The 23,070-nt window shown below is 33.8% G+C and overlaps 1 protein-coding gene across 2 annotated transcripts in view; it reads left to right on the forward strand.

The window, feature by feature from the left end:
• Window positions 1-23,070, forward strand: part of LOC129942377 (G2/mitotic-specific cyclin-A) — a 40,041-nt gene that overhangs the window by 8,170 nt on the left and 8,801 nt on the right. For both annotated transcript variants that reach the window (XM_056051277.1, XM_056051278.1), the window contains 2 exons: window positions 2,198-2,385; window positions 2,451-2,685. In XM_056051277.1, the coding sequence (XP_055907252.1) occupies window positions 2,198-2,385; window positions 2,451-2,685 (423 nt within the window). The remainder of the gene's footprint in view (window positions 1-2,197; window positions 2,386-2,450; window positions 2,686-23,070) is intronic.

Below are 23,070 nucleotides of genomic sequence, written 5' to 3' on the forward strand. Positions count from 1 at the left end.
CATAGTAAATCACAACTCAAGAAAGCTAAAATTAAAAGGGATAAATACGAGGGTCGGGATAAACCTTTTTTATTTTTCAACGTAGTCTCCTTTCAGGCTTATACACTTCGTCTACCGCTGCTCTAGTTTGTTGATCCCTTCCGAATAATAGGACTTTTCCAAGTCTGTAAAGTAGCCTTGGTTTCTGCAATCACCTCCTCGTTTGAGTGGAATTTTTTTACCGCCAGCCATTTCTTCATATTGGAGAACAAATAATAGTCCGACGTAGCCAAGTCTGGAAAATAGGGTTTTATCAATGATTTCTGGAGTTGTAAGCTCAACAAGGCGTCCAGAATGTCCAGCGTCTGTTGTGCTCATATGGCCACTCCAAAAATTTTGAAACCACTTGTAAACTGTTCTAATAGAAGGTGCGCAGTCAACCTCCTGTTTAGTCTCCTGAGGAGTTTTGCCTTTCATAAAGTAATGTTTAATCAACACACGATTTTTTTTTCGTTCGTTAAATTAAATTAAATTAAATTAAATTAAATAAAATTAAATTATATTGGGCGGCACAACAGTCAGTTGTGAACCAGGGCTTAGTGACTTACAACTTCCAACCTTTCCTGTGTGCGAGTACTGTTGTCAGAAATGGAAGGGACAAACTAAAAAAAAAATGGAATACACGTTCTCTGTAATTGCATAGATCACACCATTAAAGAAGGTCTAACGGTGAGGAATAAAATTTAAGCTGAGGAGTTCACCTCTGACTTTAAAGATTGTATTCATTTTGCGTATGGTGTGATGCATTACTTTACTGTAGTAAGCTCCATATAATGATGATTCCACTTCCTCAGTTAACTGATCGTTCATTCTTTTTACGATTTTCATCAACAATTCATCAAATTTCAAATTAAGAAGGGATAAATATATCATTCAATGCTTTCGTAGCTTTTCTTGAGAGGAAGTAACAAATGTTAACATGTGAGTTGGAGTAGAATATGTTAAAAATAGACTTTTAAGGAACCTACCTAAAACTACAGTAGACCCCTAACAAAGGTACAAACTCGAACAATAAAATAGTGTCTTTTCTGGTTGCGTTCAAGATCAAGTCAAATGCAATCCTATTACGTTCAACGTGATAATACTTCGTACGCTATGATTTGTTGATTTGGAAATTCATACACTTCGGATTAATACGATTTTAAACACCAAAACCTCCTCTATACGTAAGAAGTATTTATTTTGTCCATATCTTTTGTTTCCTTTTGTTATCATAACAAATTTAACCAACTGCTGGGCAATAAAACTGCGTTTTATGTATATTTTTAGTTTTAAAATAACCAAATTCATACATTTTCTATTGGGTGCATGTTTGGCAATGTTACGACGACGATAATGCAAATAATAATTTAGGACTTGAGGTACGTACCTATGCCAAAGCAAAAGAACTTGGTAGGTACCTTCCTAATTATTAATGCAGTAGGTACCTACTCCATTTTTGTTTATCATAAATCGTTCAACCTATGTAAATAAAAAGAGTTGCACTATACATTGACAAGCATTTTATTTTGCTACCTATATTTTTTGTTTAATGCAAAACAATTTTGAGGGTTAGTGGAGCGCGCCGAAGCATATCCAATTATTAATTCACAACACAACATGTGTATGGAAATAACTAGCAGCTATCACAGAGTATGCGTTTTTGTCGCTAAAATTTGCAACATGGGGATTTAAACACAAGTACCTAGTTGGTAACTACATGCAATAAGATTTTTGGACTTTTTAAAAACGTGCATCAAAGAGAAAATATGTTTCAACAAATAGCTTCGCAAATAAACTTTAAAACAAGTACATTATTGACTTTTCAAATAAAGTTTCTAGACTGCTTTTCCAATATTTTGGGATTAGTACATAGTCACGCAAAACCAAGGCTGTTACCATCTCTTACTTTTTTACCATAGTTTTGAATTTATCTATAACTTGTAGGTAAAACTTCTCATGTAGTTCCAAGATCCTTTGTAAAACGAGACATATTTGTTTCTATATGTCTTAGGCTGGGTACTGTATTTGTTATTTTACTTTCTACGTTTCCCTTAATTGTAATTTTGTTACGTTGTTAAAGCTGATTCTGACTATAGAGTTATTCAATCCTGTTACATATATAAAACTTCCTTTTGAAATCTTAAAATACTTATTTTTTTTATTTTATTTTTTGTAGGCACTCAGGGATATTAAAGTTGGACCTAAAAATGATGAAAACGCTGGAATTCCACGATTTCAACAACAACAAAAGAAATTTGTTGGTACAACACCCGTTGAACAGCAATTCCAGGCTTTTTCAGTTTATGAAGATGAAAAGATCGATACCACAGAAGTCGAAAAGATACGCAAACCTTTGGAAGATCGGTTAGTTTTTAACATTTCATATCAATTATAAAATATTTTATTTTATTTGTTTAATTTATTTATAGGAAACCTCTTCAAGAAGTTCCCGAAGAAAGCGGCAATGATTCTATGCTGGAAACACCAATGTCTATTACAGATGCACTCTCGCCAATGTCCATTGATAGATCACAAATAATTGACGACGATACAACCCATCCAAAGAGAATAATCACATCACCGGTGCCTAAAAACGATCGTGAAAGATTCTTCGAAGTTGTGGAATATCAGAATTCTATTTTGGAATATTTTAGGGAGAGTGAGGTAAGTACCTAAGCATTAAGTAAGTATTTACCTACCCATCTACCTTCGTTCCTTCCAAAACAAAAATTCTCACATCTTACGGGAGAGAAAAAACGAAAAAAAAAGTGCAAAGGACCCACAAAAGGTTTTTTTTTCTTTAATTTTTTGGGAACACAATGTTTGTGTTTATTGTCCTCATGTGTACTGTACATGTGCTATAAAATTTTGGGCGCGAAATTATTCTCAACACAGGATTGACAACTGCAAGCGACATCAAATCAAATAAAAAAAAAAACAAATCAGGGTGAGTGGCTCGAGGGAGATAGGGTGGGAATGTGTCTATAGCCAGTCATCGTCTACCTGTTGAAAAACTCGTCTGCAAAAATTTAACACAAAAGGAAGAGGTTAATGAAACAAGGAAGTTGTTATTTATGTTACCCTGTCTTCTCTCTAATTCACGTGGTAAATGGCAAAGAACACGGAACCTGAAGAATGTTTTGTTTTCGATTTTTTTTAAGGAATTGTATTTATTTATGATTGGCGTGTGATTGTTGATTTCATCTTCCACAGTCTGTCTTACTCTATGCTGTGTTCAGTGAAGTATAAGGACGACTTGTTTTGGATGCTTTGCAATAAGATATGTATCAGCAAACAAATTAAAGCATTTGTTCACAATAAAAAAGCAAAGGTGAATTACCAAAGAATATTTCTTGTTGCTTGTATAGACAATAAAATGCCAGCCAGAAAAGAAGGAGTCCTCATAAAAGCACGCAAAAACATCTCATTGATTTTTACAGTATTCGTTGAGATTTCCCTCTTTCAATTGGTAATTTCTTTTTAAAAGCTTTTTAAAGTCGATTCAACAGTTAAAGTAGGCATATTCACTTTATACAATGTTTCAAAGATATAAGTGAGAAAAATTTGGAATTCTTTAAAATAGTTTAAAATTCTGAAATGATTTGTAAATTCTGGGAGCCATTAATTGTCTTATGTTTCTGCTGTTAATAGGTAGTCATGCATTTCGGCTTCCAGCTCTTGCAAACGAATTTTGCAGAAACTGCAAGGATAAAGACGAAGAAGAGACAGTTTGTCACTTTTTATAGTCTTTTTCTGCCCTATCACAAATATGAATACTATAATTGGTATACTCCTGTTTCTGATGAACTGACAAATTGCTATGTTTATTGTCTCAAACGCTTCATTGTTAGCTATAAATGATTTTTGAGTAGAGAAGATTATTAGATTCAACACAGAACACTTGGTCGTAATCGAACTATGTCATGTGTCTTGAAAGCGATTCATAGGAATTGGGTAACTGTGGGAACTGTGTGTGGTCTCTGTGACTAAGTTCACAACAGTGGTATCACATATCACCAGCTATTGGTCTTAGTGTGCTGATTTTCCGGCCAGCAGCCACATTAACCCAGCGCAACTTTGCCTTAGCTGATTGTCATAACTTCTCGTTACTGTTGCAATAAGAGTAACTTTAGATAAAGATCATTTTTTCAAGCTGGCACTACTTGATTACTCCTAAGATTTTGGCACAGTCAATGACTATATTATTTTTTAAAAGACTGTCTATCATATCTAAGCAGCTGACAGCAATGTGTTTCCATCAAAGTATCAATATATTTTCTCTATTTTCATTAATGATTTACCACACATAGTTTAAAATTGCTTTATCCATTTATATGCTCAAGACATCCAACTCTTGATCTTCGGAGGAAAATGCAACATTTCCGAGAACTTACAAACAATCGTATACATCTTACTTATTTAAAAACTGGCTGTTTGTCGTAAGATAGTCAACAAAACAATACTTAGCCCTCTGCCGGTAGAGAATCGAACAGTAGCCTATGTTGATTCTGCCCGTAAACTATGTATGCTTTTTATTCGAACTCTTATTTGAAATGACTATCCTAGCAGCTTTGTGGTAACCGTGACATGATGGTTAGTGCGTTGGATTGTCATGCGGTTTTTTTCACGGGTACTGCCTCTTGCGAGGAATTAACAAATTCTTCAAGAAAAATTCTCGTCGTGAAAAGTGCTTTCTCAATCTATCCGTTCGGATTCGGCATATAAACTGTAGGTCCCCTCCATTTCTGTAATTACTCACACACAGGAATGATTGAGAATTGTAAGTCACAAGGCCCTGGTTCTTTACGGATTGTTGGCCCACCTAATTTAATTTATCCAAACAGCTTTAAAGAAAAGTTTTTTTTTTTAGTTGCCACGGCTTCATTCCACGGAAAAAAAGCTTCTGTTAGAAAAAAACAATTTTGCTTCCAGTGCAGAAGGTTTATTGTTGAGAAGTTTTCAGTGATTTGAACTTGAACTATGCAACGTCTAAAAAACCTTTTAATGTTGTGAAGAATAACATTGCTCGTTTCGTATATAAATTTCTAGCCTCTATGTGGTTGTAGTCTGGATAACATTTTGAAACGTTGGTCACTACGCTACCTTCAACTAATAATCGAAAAAGGACAACCCGATAATTTACACGGTAGACTGATCTTCCCTTATTAAAATAAATCTCTTATTCTTTTTACGCAAAGATTAAAATATTTGAATAATCAGCGTACATTTTTTAATCATAATATTAACCTTTGGAACTCTGCGAAATTCTATTAGAGGAATAGGAAGCACAAAAAATCCTCATCTTAACTAGTAAATAATTTATCAAATCGTTTTTAAATAATTAAATTCTTGAATATTTTAAGTTTTGTAATCCTACATCATCTCATATGCAAGGATTTTAATATTTTATAGGATATAAATCTTACTTTGCAAACGTTTTTAAGTAAATGCAAAAATACATTACCTACATACGAAAGGGGACCCTATTACTTACGCATTACAGATTTGTTGAACAAGAAAAAATATTAATTCTAATAGTGTCAGGAGCAAACGGTCTTAATTACATTCTTGAAATTGCATTTTCTCACCTTCAGCAGCTGATGCAAGGACACAAAATCTCATAGAAAAATGACAACGAAATCATAAACGAATTATCAGAAGCGTACTAAACCTAACCTTAAAGCCCTTAAAGCTGAACACATTTTCGCCTGTCAATTCACCTTTTGTTTTAAGGAGTTTTCAAATCCTCTTATCTCTACAGGAAAATATGTGAGCAAAAGTGACAAGAATGGTATATTATGTCTAACGCCACTGTCACGCATATTTCAAAAACAATAGCGAAATCTAACAATAGAAAAAGATGTACCTACCCTTAGGTAGTTTTTCTCACTTGAATTCTATTCTATTCTAAGGAAATTTTCTTCAAATGGCGCAGAGCAATAAATTGGATTATTTTATCTACTTTCTATTGCATTTAACGACACTTTTACCTTCTTTTTTTTTTCTTCGCATTTCCCTAATGCAATCCATTCCTTTTCAAAGAACAATCGGATCTAAGAAAACAACTATCTAAGAAAATGGGTTTTTATGAATACAAAAATATATCTAATAAAGAAATGCAATAAATATCAAATAAATAGGAAACAAAAATCAACTGCCTCCTCTCAAGAGGGAAGAACAATGATGATTTTTGGAAAGAAACTTAGTCTACATATCGAAGGCGACTTCCATGTTCGTTTTATCTTATTGTTCGCTAACACATTTTGGTCTTGATGGAATAAACCTGCATTAGGCCGCCGGCAAAAACACTCATCTTCGTAGTTGTTTTCGTTGTCGTTGTCGTTACGATGAAAACACTTTCAACAAATATACTTTTGAGTTCTTACAACTTACGAGTACTTACTTTTACCATAAAATTGCTTAAAGCTTTCGGGGAACAGTAACATCTGTTTGGGAAACATTGCTGCTAGCCCATCGCATCATCGAAAGAACAACGATAGGTGAGGCATTGAAAGAGGATAGCAATTTTATACTCAAATCGACATTTTTGGTCATGGTTGGTGTTTCGCAAAGATAAGACAAGAGAGCATAGATGGACACATCGGAATTACATTGAATGATGGTTTATGCTGCACCTTTGGTGATATGATACAAGAAATTGTTATCAACGCAACGAACGAAAACAACCGCCTTTAAGCAGTGACATGACATTGTTTTGTAAATGAGTTACGTTGTTTGGCTTTGGGTATGGAAATAGGGTAGTAGGAGTCAAAAACACCTATTCTACCAGATGGAACCACATGGTGCGTTGTTGTTATGTTGTTAAACGGTTTAATGAGTCTTAGATTCTTACATAAAATCGTATGTTGCCGCAGTGAATGCTGTCATCCCATGGAGATCTTTTGAATGACATTTTCTGACAAAAGCATATTTCATGACGATGATACTTTGTTCTTATTTAACGAAAGGACAAACAAAAAAAGTGGTTCTACTCAAAGTGAGCTCTCCACAAGAAAAAAAACTGATCTTTTTAAAGAGTGTTACGTTATCCAAGAAATATAATGGAAATCCTTTGTTGAAAGTATTTTTGGTAAATCAACATCTTTAAAAGTAATGAGGTCCTTTTTGAAAAAAGATCCTAATACCTCTCATCTGCATTTTCTTTGTCTGAAATACATACAAAAAAACGAAAATGCTGTTTGCTCCTTATTTAACTACTTTCTAGGGGATACGGTCAAGGTGGCATTTCTTGCATTTGTGTATCAGACAACTTGATTATCAGCATTCATTTAGTTTTAAGGCACATTTTAACATAGGAAAGAAACATAAGATTGTTAAATAGAGTTTATGCTTAGAAACTAATACGCTCCGCATTTTCTAAGATGCGTTGTACATTATTTGCAAACCATGAGCGTTTATTTATCATTTGATGATGATTGCTGGTTGCTTTATTAACAATGAGTTTATTAATTTTGTCAGGCATGTAATCTTTCAACCTCTTTAAGAAGTCCGGCGATTGCCCTTCAGGCTACTTAGGTGCATTTTGGGATTTTAAAAACTGAAGGCGGAACATTTGTGGCCCTATATCGGTAATAACGTGTTAAATAATATCCTCCAAGTAGTTGTTCGACCATAGATTGTATCTTTCCTATTTCAAGTATTTATAGATACAGTACTGTTCAACATTTTTGCAACTATCACCGCCTTGAAAAAAAACGAACATTTGTACATACATTGAGTTACAAAAAAAGTGGTGAACCTTGAAATTTTGCAACATTTTGAAGTAACTTAAACAAATAAACGTTTTTCTGGTAAAGTTTTGTTTATTAACATAAAAGTAATTGATCCATGTTAAAAAAAAAGAAACAATAGGAAGAACTTTAAATAAACCATTAATTTAGGAAAATAGGCATATCCTTGTTTCTTCAATAGTGGGTTATGAGCTCTACGAACATCTAATAAAGCTTTTATTCGCCTGGGCATACCTTAGATAAGGTTTGTAACGATGGCATCGTTCAAATTTTTCCATTCCTCCACTAGGGCAGATCTCAGTCCATTGAGTGTTTCTGAAAGGGCGGGTCGACTCCTTATCATTTTCCCAGTAGATCCGAAACGTGCCCGATGGGATTCATATCCGAGCTCATCGCAGGCCAAGCCATTACATAGATATCCACTTCTTTCAAGTAGTGGGTAACGCACCTAGCAACGTGTGGTGTAGCATTGTCCTGCATTAGCAAGAAATTGTCTCCAATAAATGGTGCACATGGAACCACATATTCCTCCAGAATGTTGTTAATGTAGTAACTGGAGTTTACCGAACCTTCCACGATGCACAGCTCGGATTTTCCGTGCATGGAAATTCCCGCCGACAACATGACGGAACCTCCCTAGAAATGTTCGCGCTGGGCAACCGTTTCCGAATAGTATTTTTCACCTGATCGTCTCCACACTCTGCTACAATCATTTGCGACAAATTTGGACTCATTAGTGAAAAGAACTCTACCCCAGTCGGCCTCGGTCCAATCTCGGTGAAGTTGAGCAAATTCCATCCGACGTGGCTTGTACTGTAACGTGAGTCTTGGTACACGAGCAGGTCTTCTTGCTCTCAGGCCACTCTCCACTAATGGCCTTCTCACCGTTTGGGCATTCACAACTCTCCCCCTAATGGATTGAAGTCAGTGAGAGAGCTCAACCGCTGTTTGGTGACGATCTCTAAGGCTTTGAAGCACCAAATATCGACCATCCCTTGCAAATATTGCTCTAGGGCGACCTGAGTCTTTCCGCCGGTTGCAGGAGTTGGTTTCCTTGTACCTTTCAATGGCTCTTCTTACCGTCGTCTCCGGTTTTCAGATCATAACAACGGCATACCGCGCATTTCGTCCATCCTCAACTAAAGCCAGCGCCCTGGCGACTTCTTCTGCCGTTATTTGCATTTTTTTCACAAAAATCATAAAACAAACTGATAAAGTATCAAATTAACCCATTACAATAAACTAATTAAAATATTTACGGGATCACGGAAGCCAAAATTTGTATAACTCGCGTCTATTATAATAAAATGATAAAGTTGCGGTTTTCCTCAATATAATGCACTAAAGTGATAAGGAAAATCGAAAAAGAATATGCAAACATACACACAAGTATACAGTTAAACAAAACAAAAATAATCTGCAAAAACATAGCGGTATATTATCAAATTAATAACAACACATCAAAATGTATGATTGCGCCACTTTTTTTTTTAACTCAGTGTATAAAAGTTGTTCCATTACAATTTTTAAGCACAAAAGTAACCTATTCGCTGGAATTCAGACCCAGAGGAATTCCATTTCAAAATCTAGAAGATATACAGTTGTTAACAAAGGGTACGCAATTAAATATTAACATTTCCTTGCCTTGAAGTAAAAAAATAGTTTGAAATTTAGTTGTGAGGTCGAAGTTGCAAATGTTTTGCACAGCAATTTTACCAACCATTAAAGTATTTAATTATATATTTTGTTTGTTTTTTTGGAGAATGTTACTTGTTGTTTCCAACAATTATAACGTAATATCAAAAAAGTTTAGAAAATTAAAGAAAGAATTTCATGTTTGATTTAATAAAGAATTTATTTGAATAAAAAATGTTGGTGGTTCTAGTTGCAAATGTTTTGCACAGCACTGTACGTTAATTTTGGGGCGGCATTTAACAAAGTCAATAGTCAAGTTTTAATCTAAGCTTTCATGTATTTCTTCAAATGTATCCAAATTTTATGTCATTAACATTTGCAATTGTATGGGTTGTTTTTGCATTCTCGAATGGATTCGACACAACTTCTGGTGTCCCACAAGGATGTATCCTCAGTTCTTTACTGTTTCAAAGTTCTCAAGCTTAATCTCTCTGGTTTAGGTCTCCGTTTGAGAAAGAATTTCGGTTTTTAAGACTCGATTGGGGGTCTGGGATACTAGAATTTGGCTTAATATTGTTTTTGCTTATATATTCGAATAGGAAATGGAGACTTTTGTAACAAGCCATTATTATGGACGGTTTATCAAACAGTCTTAACCCTTTACTGCATGGTGGCTCATATATGAGCCAAACCGTATTTTTGTCAATATTTTTCAGTTTTCAACTAATTCTGTTGTTTTGTACATACAGTGTGAAATTAGTAACATAAACGCTCTAAATTTTTTTGATAAACGCCATCTGTGAACGAGTTTCGGCAACTAATTTTTCCGTCAAACTCGTCACAAAGGGTGCAGTAGGAGAAATGCGTTTTTGAGAAATTCAAAATTGTATAAAAAATATAAAAAAAAAATATACCAGTAAAGCAAATAATATAAATATTATTGGCAATGTGAATTTTTTCGATTTTATGAAGTAACAAGTACTTATAAGTTGAAAAAACGGTTTATATCAAATATGGCACACCATGCAGAAATATACGTTCATTTGAACCAACATGCAATAAGAGCACAAAAGTTTAATATTTTGTTTTTACCTACATTCATACATATTTACGTGATATGGACCCACATCGGTTTTACGGAGGTATCCATACTACTATACAAAATTTTCCCGACAACAGCAGTGACGAAGATCTATCGGATGATGAGCACGAGGTGAACAAAAATCTTCCGGCTCTATATATTCCAGAGTCTGATGAATCCGATTGGGAATTAGAGGATAATATTCCTCTATCCCAGATGATACCTCCCTCAAGTAGAAGTGCGAGAGCTGAAAAACCCCGATGTCGAGATGGGTTTTTGGAAAAAGGTGGTCATGAAACCGCATTCACAGGTGATACGACATTACCTGAGGAAATAAGGAGCTTGGATACGCCAGTAAAATTCTGCAAGTACTTGTTTACAGACGAAATGTTCAAATATATAGAGCAAGAAAATATCCGATACTCCTGTGAAAAACGTCCCGAAAAGATTGCCCATATTACAGCAATGGAACTTGAACAGTTTGTTGGAATATGCCTGTACATGTCCATCGTACAGTTACCATCAACTAGGTTTTATTGGAATGAAAGCCTAGGTTACCCAAAAATTAACTCTGTAATGGCATGTAACCGCTTCGAAGAAATAAAAAGATTCATACATTTCAACACCAAAGTACCCAAAGGACAACCAGGACATGATCCCCTTCACAAAATAAGACCATTCTTGGACCAAACAAGGCAGAGACTCCTTACTGTCCCTAGAGAAGAGTATATGGCAGTAGATGAACAAATCATACCAATCAAAAGCAGATCATCTATGCGGCAATACAACCCAAAAAAAACACACAAATGGGGATATAAAAATTTTGTTCTCAGTGGTAGCTCTGGATTCAGCTACAACTTTGAACTTTATACTGGAGTCCAAGGACATGTAAAGTTGGTAACCGATTGCCAAAGATTAGTACATCCAGTGACGTTGTTGTTCGACTGGCGAGAACTATTCCCGACGGATTCAACTAAAAATTATTCTTTGACAACTGGTACACGTCCTTACCGCTGTTGAATTATCTTGCAAAGAAAGCGATTTTACCACTAGGAACAATAAAAGCTAATCGGATTCCGGGATATAAAGTTCCTACCGTAAAGGAATTGAAAAAAAGGAAGAGGTGCAACTGTGGAAAAACTGGTGACAATTGATAACCTGGATATTTCTGTGGTAACATGGTTTGACAACAGAATTGTGAACCTTGCTTCGACATATGTCGGCAGCAAACCGTCTTCTGACGTCCAACGCTTCAACAAAAAAGAAAACAGCTACCAAACTGTATCATGTCCAAAGGCTGTCATGGCATATAATCGGCATATGGGTGGAGTTGATCTGTTGGATGCTCTTCTTGGCTACTATAGAATACAAATTAGATCAAAAAAATTTTACCACAGAATATTCTTCCACATGATCGACATGAATGCGTGACTATTGTACAGACGAACGCTTGATGGTTCTGAAACGTGGCTGCCACTAGCAGATTTTAAGTGCGTGGTAGCCGAAGATTTATGCCATGCCCGCAAACCAAGTACAACAAACAAACGTGGACGACCCTCTTATGTAATGGAGAATTATCTACAATTGAAGAAATTGAAGGGACCTGTTGCCATAATGCCATCGCAGGACGTTCGATTAGATCAATTAGATCACCTTCCTGTTTGGTCCACAAGACAGCGGTGTAAGGTTCCAGACTGCCCTGGAAGATCTTATGTGGAGTGCCAAAAATGCAAAGTAAATCTTTGTTTTAATGAGAAAAGAAACTGTTTCACGATATTCCATACTACATAATTTTTTGATTTAATTTATTGAAAAATGTTTTCTTTCATTTCTGCTCAATGTGCCATATATGATCCAAACCGGAAATCGCAAAATTCTCCACTTGTTTCTCAAAAAAATCTAAATTCCTGAAACACGTGTTTTTTTAATTATAATTAACTATCACATATATTTTTTTCATGAAGAAAAAAAAATCATGCAGTAAGGGGTTTTAAATATGGACTTAATAATTTCGGTGATTAAGAGTTTTCAAGGAATTGTGGAAAGAAAATAAATTTAAACATATTGATTTTGATATGTTTATGTCTTTACTCTAGTAAATATGTACATTGTGCACGCAGTGCAATGTGAATTATGTATATTCAATTATTGAACCAAATTAATTTTCAAATAATACCCGTCTTAAATAAAATCCAATAACACGAAAGCACAATTTTTTATTGAAAAATGTCATAACAATACTTAATTTTAAAAGAAATGTCTGCTCCCAAAATAAGTTACGGGGGTACTACAAAAAATAGGAAAAAAACACATTAGAATTCAGTTCCATTCAACACACAAGGTTTTAAACCAAGTTCTACAGATATGATTAGAAGCTAAGAAACGCTTGAGTTCGAATTATTTTTAAAACGATGCTCCAAAGATAAATCGAGAATTAAAGTTTTAAATTTATTTAAAAACTTCGTCAAGAAATTGACTTTGCTTTCTTATTCGTTTTAAAAAGCAACCAGTAATCATCGTCAGATGATAAATTAATACACAAGGCTTGCAAATAAAGGACAAGATCCTATAGACTATATTTGTGCTTTTTTCTTTGAAGTGGAGTGTTGTCTATGGCCAATTATCAGAAAAGTGTTACTTATGTCAGTTCCAATACCTTTTTATACGAATATTTTAAAAATAAAAAATAAATCACAGCTGCATTTTGAACCCTTTTTGGGTCGACTTAATTGGGTATAAGAAACTCTTTCTGAAGATAAATCATGGTCAAAAGTTCTTTGAGGCGAAAGACCAACAATTTCACTTGAAGTTAAATTCTCCTAAAATAACTAAAGACCTTATTATCTATCATGGCGGTAATATTTGAATTAGATTTGAAAACCGACCTTGTATCCTTTGCTCTTTTATACAAAAATATAAAAGTAAGTCAATGATTTCTTTCCTTTTTAACCAAAAAAGGTATAATTTCCATGAAACACGTCAAACAAAAAAAGAAAGAAAAAAAAAGAACAACGGCATTGAGTTTCATTCAAAGGAAAAACAGCAGCAGAAGTAGCAGCAGCAACATCAGCAGCATAGTCAATCCTCTAACAAGTCGTTTTCCGAATCAATTCCTTTATAATTTCCTTCAACTTACTCCTCTTCAATTTCTCTCACTCCACACTTTTGTCCAAAAGTTCAACACGAATAGTGAATGAATGGTGCTTTTTGTATGGTATGCATCACAAAGGACTAAATAAATTCAAGCTCGTAGCACTCTAAGTACTTCTGCAGACATACATACATGTATTTATGTATTTTCAAATGTACAGCTGTGGTTAAAAAAATAGCGCCGCAAAATGAACTGATTCGGTACTTCGAACATTTCTTAAGATATTTCTAATTTCCAAGACATTTTTTTAAATTTAAGAGACCAAGTGTAAGAAGAGAAGATAGTCTCTTATCTTCTATTATGTCCCATATATTTGTGTCTCTGGTTTATGATAGCTTACATTTACTTAATATAATGGTCCGATGTCTTCTCGTACTCTTTACACAACTTACAGATGGCACTACTCTATTAGTGTTACTAATCTTAAAATATTCCCATTTACAGTGAAGTTTGTGGTTGTAGTTCCTAAGTTGTATTGTAGGCCGTCTTACTCTAGGGTTTTGACCTTTTGGTCTCCTCCTTTAAGTTGATATTGCTTCGGATCACATTTTCTTGTGTGCCATAATAGAGCCTTACTTACGTTAAGGATGCTTTATCATTGCCATTTCGAGTACGAAAGTGAAGTGAAGTTGCAGTCTCCGACCCAGTTTATTTAGCCTACCAACGCATTTCCACACCAGTTCTTAGCTGAATACCAGCTTAGTGCTTTTAATGCGTCTTGGCTGTCTTTTAATGCGTCTTAGCGTGTATACCGATATAACATTGTACGCAATTAATTTCCTATGTCGTTAACTTCCGCCATCTAGGGGATTATCCCACCGGTATTGAGAGCTGGGTGTTCGATTTGAGAGTGTAGTTTACATTCTCACCTACAAACTCTTTTTTATAACTTAACTCTGAGTTACAGTTTTTCTTGAAGTTAGATTTTTTGATCATGTTAGGTAGGTAGAAATGGCAATCTTAAGGCAACCTAGCCTGAGATCCAATTAGCGCTGTAGTGCGCCGTTTTGATACCAAAAACTCAGTTGACCTGTGATAGAAAGGGAAAGATTTATAGAGAAGCTTTATAGCGATTATGTTAGAGCCATTTTCTCGCATTGAGAAAAAGATAAGGTCTCTATCTTTGTCCAAGAGCTATCAAGTTCGTGAAAGAATGCTTTTCCAAAGTATTTCATTCTATTGTTTGCCAAAGCTAACTTCTCCGCATGAACTCCTATAGGCCAATGTCCGATACAAACCGCAACAATCCTGGCTATGTCTTGCCTTGGCCTGCATAGAAGATCGTTTGTACGGGTTTTGTTATAGGTGGGCCATATCTTCCTAGATATAATGCAGTTGGGTAAATTGCTCCACCTTCGGTTTGATTCAGTTTGGTAGATAGAAAAGATTTTACCATTCATAGCACCAAGAGGAATGTTAACCATTATCGCAAGTGAGCTATGAAGGGTCGATCCTTGCTTCGCTAGCTCGTCAGCCCGTTCATTTCGCACGATACCACTATGGCTCGGAACCCAGATCAGGGTGACACCGAGGTTAATATTCAGGCTCGCGAGCTCATCGCGACATTGCTGGACCAATTTAGATGAGGATGTGGCCGAGTTAAAGGCTTTGACAGCTGCCTGACTGTCTGTAAAGATTCGGTTTTGGTTTGGGCTTTGTTTAAGTATCTTACATGCCTCCCTTATTGCCAGCAGTTCAGCCTGAAAAACGCCTAAAGGATTTTTGATCATACCATCTCTTGGAATTTCTAGGAGGTTGTTTTTGAGGACTTGCAAATCCCTAGAAGTTTTGACTCTTCGTTTTCTCCGTTTGAATAGAAGCTACAAGCCGGCGATATCTTACGACAGAAAAAGATTCCCAGCAGCTTCTGGATCATTGTTTGGCTTGGAACGCGAAACTTCCGTCTTTGCGACCGTCATCCCAAAGACTTTCTGGCGACTGTTTCGGCCAATCAATATTGCTATCCAGAAGCTTTACTAGTTTGCTTTTTCTATTGGAATGCTCAATTGCACAGCTTCTTCTAAGATGCATTCTGCCACATCTCATTCAGTATTGTATTAAAAACTTTCCAGGTCAATATACTAGATCCCCCATGTTTTTTTTTTGTGTATTTAGAGATAAGTTTGAAATTTGGATTTCATCTTACGTATCCATCAAAAATTTTAATCCTTACAAACATTACGAGGTACTTTGCAGGGCTATTTTTTTGATCGCAACTGTATGTACATATGTGAGTTTATAAATCCCGGGTATACCATATTGTATACTTTTAGACGTATCTTTAAGTCCTTATCATGAATTCGATTGACTGCAAACCATCAGCAACAGTATTAGAGTTTAGAGCACAGAAGCAGCAATTTTAGTCCTCTTCCTCCTGTGTGTGTTTGAACATTTTTCTTTTTCTATCTCTATTCTACATAATTCTCTCTCTCCCTTTCTCTCTATACTGATTTACCATTTCAAGTATTTTTATTCCAAAACTCGTGAGGACAGAGAAGTGCACTGCTTGAGCTTCAGCATCAGCATCATCATAATGATCATAGTCGTCGTCTGGGGGGAAGAAAACAGAGAAAGAATTCTGTCTTATCCTGGAAATACCCTCTGCAGCAGGGAAGGATATTGTAATTTCAATAGAATAGAATATATTCAAAATGCAGATATTGTCCCCTTTTTCAATGGTGGTGGCACAGTCACAGGCTCAAGCACAGTGCATTTGGATGGAATTTTGAACTTGGTTTGGTTTATCTATTCTTCTTCTTTTATACACATACATGTATTAAAGAGAACGCTAGACAGATTGTTGCTATTTCTGCATAAATTTAAATTTTTGTTTTTGTTTTGGGAAAGAAGATTGAGATTACGTGATTTTTGTGCAAATATGTTCATGGTTTCTCCTCTTTTCTTGTTGTTTTTTTTTATTTTCGTTTTTGAATAATGTCGAATGCTTCCATACATATTGAATGAAAGCTAATTTTGCTGATATAAATTATTCTGTATATAAGTTGAAGAGGGAAGGAATTTGCCTTCTTATCTCTCACCTAATTAGGTTGCGACATAAGTGATTAATTATTTAGTTTAATGTTAAAGCAAGCAAAGCAAGGATGGATATTGGAGTAAGAAGAATCAGCAAATCAGTTGAATTAACTAACAACTTACCACCCCCTAATCTTGTCGTTATGTTGAGTTGAGTTGCGTTGCGATGCTTTGAGTTGGTTGGCAGCACTACACAGCAAAAGTTTGGGTAAACTAAAATAGGGTTATTAAAGATTTTTTTCGGTTGTTCGTTGTTACAAGAAGATGAAAGGATGTGATTTTTGTTTTGGGGAAGTCTCGGGAATAAGAAAGACGAGCTAGATATACATAAATGAATTATAGTTACTATTAACTTAGGAGAGTTGAGTTTTACTTTAAGTAGTTTGTATTTTTGTTGGGGTTTTAGTATTGATTTGTTTGTAGCGTATAACTGTGGCATTTAAAGATGTCCTTAATGCTGATGAAGATGATGTTATCAACTTTTGTGTGTAATGTTATTTCTTAAGGGAAAAGTGAAGAGTCCTTATTATAAGGCTATGTAAATATTATTGTTTTACACATTAGGGAAATTATTATTGCTGGAAACATACTTTTCGTAGAAAAAAGGCGTGGTTGTTGAAGCTTTTACATTAGGAGTTTATATTAAAGAGACAAAATCGAATTAAAATGACGGTGAAAGGATCACGCTTAATTTGGTTTGCATTCAAATGATTACAGATTTGAAGACATACAGATGTGTTAACTAAAACAGCAGTGCTCTCAAAATAATACAAGCTACGTTGCATAAAGTTAACCAAAATCTAACACTTCTACACTGATATAGCTTGATCTCCAACTGACTTATATAAAACACTTTTAGCATCTCCCTGCAAGTTTCAATGGTGTTAAGTCATTGGGATTGAGAATACTTTACCAAAAACGGCTATTTCTTTGCGTACGAATTCCATTTGTTTGCGTTTTAAGGTTCGTTTTGAATTATGTTGTTAGAACACCTTAATCACTTTTGATGTTTACAGTTCTGCTAATAGACAGAGAGGAGGAGGAGGTGTACTTATTGCTGTTAATACAAAACTCTCAAGAGAGACTGTCAATCTGCGATTCAATGATAAAAAAGTTAAAGAATTTTGTGTCTTGGTTGAAGTACGTAATGAGTAGGAATGTATACAAACATTTCTTTTGCTATAAGCTACATTCCTCCTAAGAGCTTTACGTTAATTTTTGAAATGCATTTAAATAACATTGAATTTTTTATTGGAAAGGTTACATGATTACCAACTGCCTTGTATTGTAAGAGATTTCAATTTATATTATATTCATTGGAACTATTCCGAAGATTATAAATGATTGATATCTTATAATGTTAAAAAAGGTCGTGAAATTGTATATTGATTCGATATTGTCCCTTAACTTAATTGAAGTAAATTGTATAAGCAATCCTATGGGAAGATATCATGATTTACTTTTTTTGTATAATAACCTAGCTTATAAAGTTAAAGAATCTTTATTTTCAATTGTTATTCAATTGTTAAAAAGTACGTTTCACCACAAATCGATATGCTTAAGTTTAAGAATGTATAATAATAATAATAATAATAGTTCAATTAAACAATTCCGTTGTTATGATTTCTTTTTTAAAAGGAGAATATGATAACTTGAATGATTGCTTTTTATCAATAGACTGGTCATTATATCTTATTGGAACAAATTTGGATGCTATTTATACATTTTGTTTTAAGAATGTTTATTTGATGGTTTTTGTCGATTTATTCCAAAAAAAAAAAACAAAAATAGGTGTAATTCAAAATTGCTTTGGAGTAACAAAAGACTCCATAATGTTCAAAATATAAAAAATAAAGCTTTAAGAAAGTTTAGGCAAAACCAAGCCTGATATTGACAGAGATCGATACTATCAGATGTATCGTGAGTATATTTTTATAGACAATATATCTTGGATACTCAATCAAAGAAAGATATCAAGACCTAAAATCATTTTGGGCTTTTATAAATTCTAAGAAGCAGAACTCGGTTATTTTCAATAATATAGGGAATAACGATCAATAATCTTCACATTTAAATACAACATGTGATTTATTCGCGTCATTTTTTGAAAATGTTTATGTGGATCATTCACTTGTAATTATTCCAGACAGTTTAAATTATCCTTTATTTGTTTACAACTTGGATTTAGAGCATTTTTTTGTCATTAGAAGACGTTAAGGAAGGGATTTTAAATGTTAATTCAAGTCTAACTCCAAATCCGGATGGTATTCCATCCTATTAAATTAAAAAAATGTTATTCTTTTGTTAAACCTCTTCAATTATTCTCTTTCAATGGGATTTTTTTATAGATGACTGGAAGTTTTCGTTTTTAAATTCGGTCAAAAACATAAAATTGATAATTTGAGTTGAACATTTATTTTCATGTTAAAAAAATTATTTCGCACATGGATTCGTGGTTGCTAGATCTACTACAACTAATTTGTCGCTTTTTATTCAACATTTTTCAAATGCCTTGGAATCTGGTTTTCAGGTTGATATAATTTATACTGATTTTCGGAAAGCATTTAATAGTATTTGTATACCATTTCTTGTTCAAAAACTCAATAGATTCGGTTCCCATTCAACTTTTCTGAAGTGTATTTTAAGCTATTTGGTTAATAGAAAACAAGTTGTGAAAATTTTGAACTCGCTGTCAACAAAAACAATATGTACATATGTACCATCTGGTGTTCCACAAGGGAGCCATCTTGGTCCATTGTTGTTGAATTACCATTACACTTGAATTTTACATATGATCTATTATTTGTGGATGATTTTAAAATATTTGCAACTTATCAATGATTGTGTATTATTACAGAATGATATTGACACTATAAACGATTGGTGTAAAAGTAATCATCTTTCGCTTAACATTAATAAATGTAGTTATATGTCTTTTTCTCGATGTCATAATATTATTAGTTATGATTATAATATTTCAAACTTTGTCTTATGTAGAGTTGCGGATATTAAGGACCTCGGTGTAATATTCAATGACAAATTAAATTTCTCTGGGCATATGGATTATGTTATTGCTAAAGCAATTCAATATTGGGTTTTCTTAAAAGAAATTGTGCCGTATTTCTGAATCCATATGCAATGAAATCCGTCTAATATATGTCTCTTGCACATCCTCATGTGGAATATGCTTGCGTTGTATGGGTATTGAGAAAGTTCAAAAGTCTTTTACAAAATGTATAGTTCGACAACTTAAATGGAATTTATATTCAATGCCGTGTTATTCTACAAGATGCGCTCTAATTGGTCTGAATTCTTTAGAAAAACGGCGAATTGGAAATTGTGTAATGTTTGCTCATGATATATTGTCTAACCATATACAATTCTCCAAAGTACTTTATCTATTAAATATGTATGTTCCTCAAAGATATGTAAGATCAAGACAATTGTTTTATATTCATATAATAGATTTAATTATGGTTTAAATGAACCAATTCCAAGTTGCATGAAATCATTTAATGAATTTGAATTATATTTAGATATAAGCCTAGAAAGGAATGTTATCAAGCAATATTTAAATGATAAATTAATTAATTAGTATGTAGTTAAAAGCAGTCTGTAAGAGTTAACTCGATAGATTAAGTAAATAAATACATAAATAAATAAACAATAATATTATAGGTATTTCGGTTACTGTATACTGCAAAACGACCTCAACGGAAATTTTGATTTACTATGCAGAAACTATTCATACCATGATAGGAGAAAATTATCAAAATATATTCTTATGGTGTTTTGGGATCTTTGCATCGTTTGTCTTGTTTGGTATCTTATTAAATTCTCGCGGAAACACATGAACCCAAAAAACGAATTTAGCCTTATTATTGATTCAGACATTATTCCTTCATTGTTGCTTAGGCCATTACGATTTGCCTTTGCGAATTCTCTTATATTCAAGAAAAATGTTGACTTATATTTTTATGGACATGTGTAAGCTTGGGTATTTGAAAAAATGCACTATAAAGAAAAAAAGTTTAGATTAAAAGTTTAAGCCGAATATAATAGCTTAAGTACGAATAGATCAAAAAGACGGTTATATGGTTTTGTAGAAAGGATCACTTAAAAGTTATGTTGTTATTTGTAAAAAGAAGACATACAACCACAGTAATTTTATGTCCAGTTAAACAATGCATGTGATATGATATTTCGAACGGATGTGACATTACAGAAACTATGAGACTGCTCCTTTCAATGATAAATGAGTTAACGCCCATCTTAGATTACAATCATTAAATGTTTGCTCGTTATCCACATTATTGATTAGATGCGTTTAAAGACGATTTTTGAATGCGTTTGTGTTAATTTTTCTAATTGTAATAGGTAGTGAGTTGTATAATTGAGTGGCATGGACAAAAATAGTACGTTCAGATTGCAAATCTTGGTTGGATCAGTGCAACAGTTTTTGGCCAATTTGATAATTAATCGGTTGTGCAAATAATCAGGATGACGTGACTGTATAATACTGTGCAGCTGAATGAAAGTTCTAAATTTTATAAGGTTATCAAAAGTCAGATCAGTTATTTGTTTAGAATAACATGAAATATGGTCGTAATATCTTTTATTGAAGATGTATCTGACAGGGTTGTTGTATATAACATTAAGTTTTCGCCTTGTATTTGAGTCAACTCTTCAGCAAACTTCATCATCCATACAGCAGAATAGGTAATAGAAGAGATCATACAAGGAATATCTTACTACTGACAACCTTTGGGATGTCCACAGTCGGTGCAAAGCACTATATAACTTGCCAATTATAGTAGCTGCATGGTGATGCCAAGTTAAAGCCTCTTTAAAAATAATACCTAGATTCCTAGCAGACGTTACAAATTCAATTATTGAGCCACCCAGTAGAACCGATGGAAAGCTTGACATATCAAGAGCGCGTTTGTAAATACGCAAAGTTTTAGATTTTCACTAGATCCTCCTTAACATAGCATTTCTTAAGCATTTCTTATGCTATCTGCAGGTGTGTCCAAGTATAATTGGACGTCATCAACAAACATATGACCTTTGCAACATTTAACCAGTCTAGAAAGCTCATTAACGTAAAGTGAAAATAATAGAGGTCCAAGAATAGAACCCTGAGGGACCCCTGCTGGCAATATATAAATATGTTAAAATTTTCTTAATTTGTGTTTTTTAAAAAGTAAGATTGACGCCCATGTTCCGAATGTCGACCGAAATTGAATTGAAATCACTTTTTAATTTCACGTGAAATGAGATTGCATGTTCTTTAATTCGATCGATTTCGATTTCGAAAGCTGAAGGATCATCTATTTTTATTTTGTTTCTCAATTAAAATGTTTGCTGTTTTGAAGATAGATGTAATATTATTGGCAATTTCAAGTCAAAAAAGGAAGAAACTATGTGTTCTTGATTGCAACAAAATAATAAATAAAAAAGAAATACATATGTTCCAAGTTTATTAATTTTGTGTTATTGAATACTTAAAAAAGAACTTCGGGTATTAAAATAATAAAAAACAAGAAGGTACTTCGGGTACTTAAATAATAAAATAGAGATCATTACAAATTTTATTTTTCTAAATTAAGTTTCATTTTCTCTATTTCGTTCTTCTTAAAGTCTTAAAGCTTCCGTATTATATCTTTTAAAACATCGCAAAGTTTCTCAATTGCACGATAAGTTCATTTTAAGCTAGTTTTATTTTCCTTGGATATTTTAATGGTTTTAGTCATATTTGTTGTAATCGTCTTCAAAGTGGCTTGATTTTTTCTTGTTTTTTGTGGTTCAGGTTCTGGTAAATCTTCTTCAATATAACAACTAAAGTAGACTGTCGTGTTAGAATATTTTTGCACTTCATTTTTATCGCAGAACTTCCGGGTGATTCAATATTTTGTGTGTTGTTCCATTTTTGAGCTGAATCGCTAAAAGATCCACCAAAAGTTGAAGTCCCTTTGGTGCCTGTCACTGTCGATACCCTTAAGTTTTACAATTCCACCTTCTATGGCAGAAATTGGAAGAACATTATTTCCTTTTTCACCTGTTGCTTTAGCATCCCTTTTGTTGTTTGGGACTTTTTTTGCGTATATTGGATTTTCAGTCAGACCATACCTGTAAGATGTTTTGAACGATAAACAAATTATTTTATCAAATGCTGTTTAAGGAAGTGGACAGGTTAGAGCTCAATGATTCGGAGTGGACTTTGTATCAGCTTGAGAAGCCTCTCGCTCCATGCATTTTACTAATACTTTCTCCTAAAAATAAAAATAAAACTACTAATACCAAAAAAACGACAAAAACACTATTTTTTCATGCAAGCGAAATAACAAAATAATTGCAACTGTATATTGTATTATTTGACAGACAATACGTTTAATATT

The sequence above is a fragment of the Eupeodes corollae genome, chromosome 1 (assembly GCF_945859685.1).
Source record: "Eupeodes corollae chromosome 1, idEupCoro1.1, whole genome shotgun sequence".
Taxonomy (NCBI): domain Eukaryota; kingdom Metazoa; phylum Arthropoda; class Insecta; order Diptera; family Syrphidae; genus Eupeodes; species Eupeodes corollae.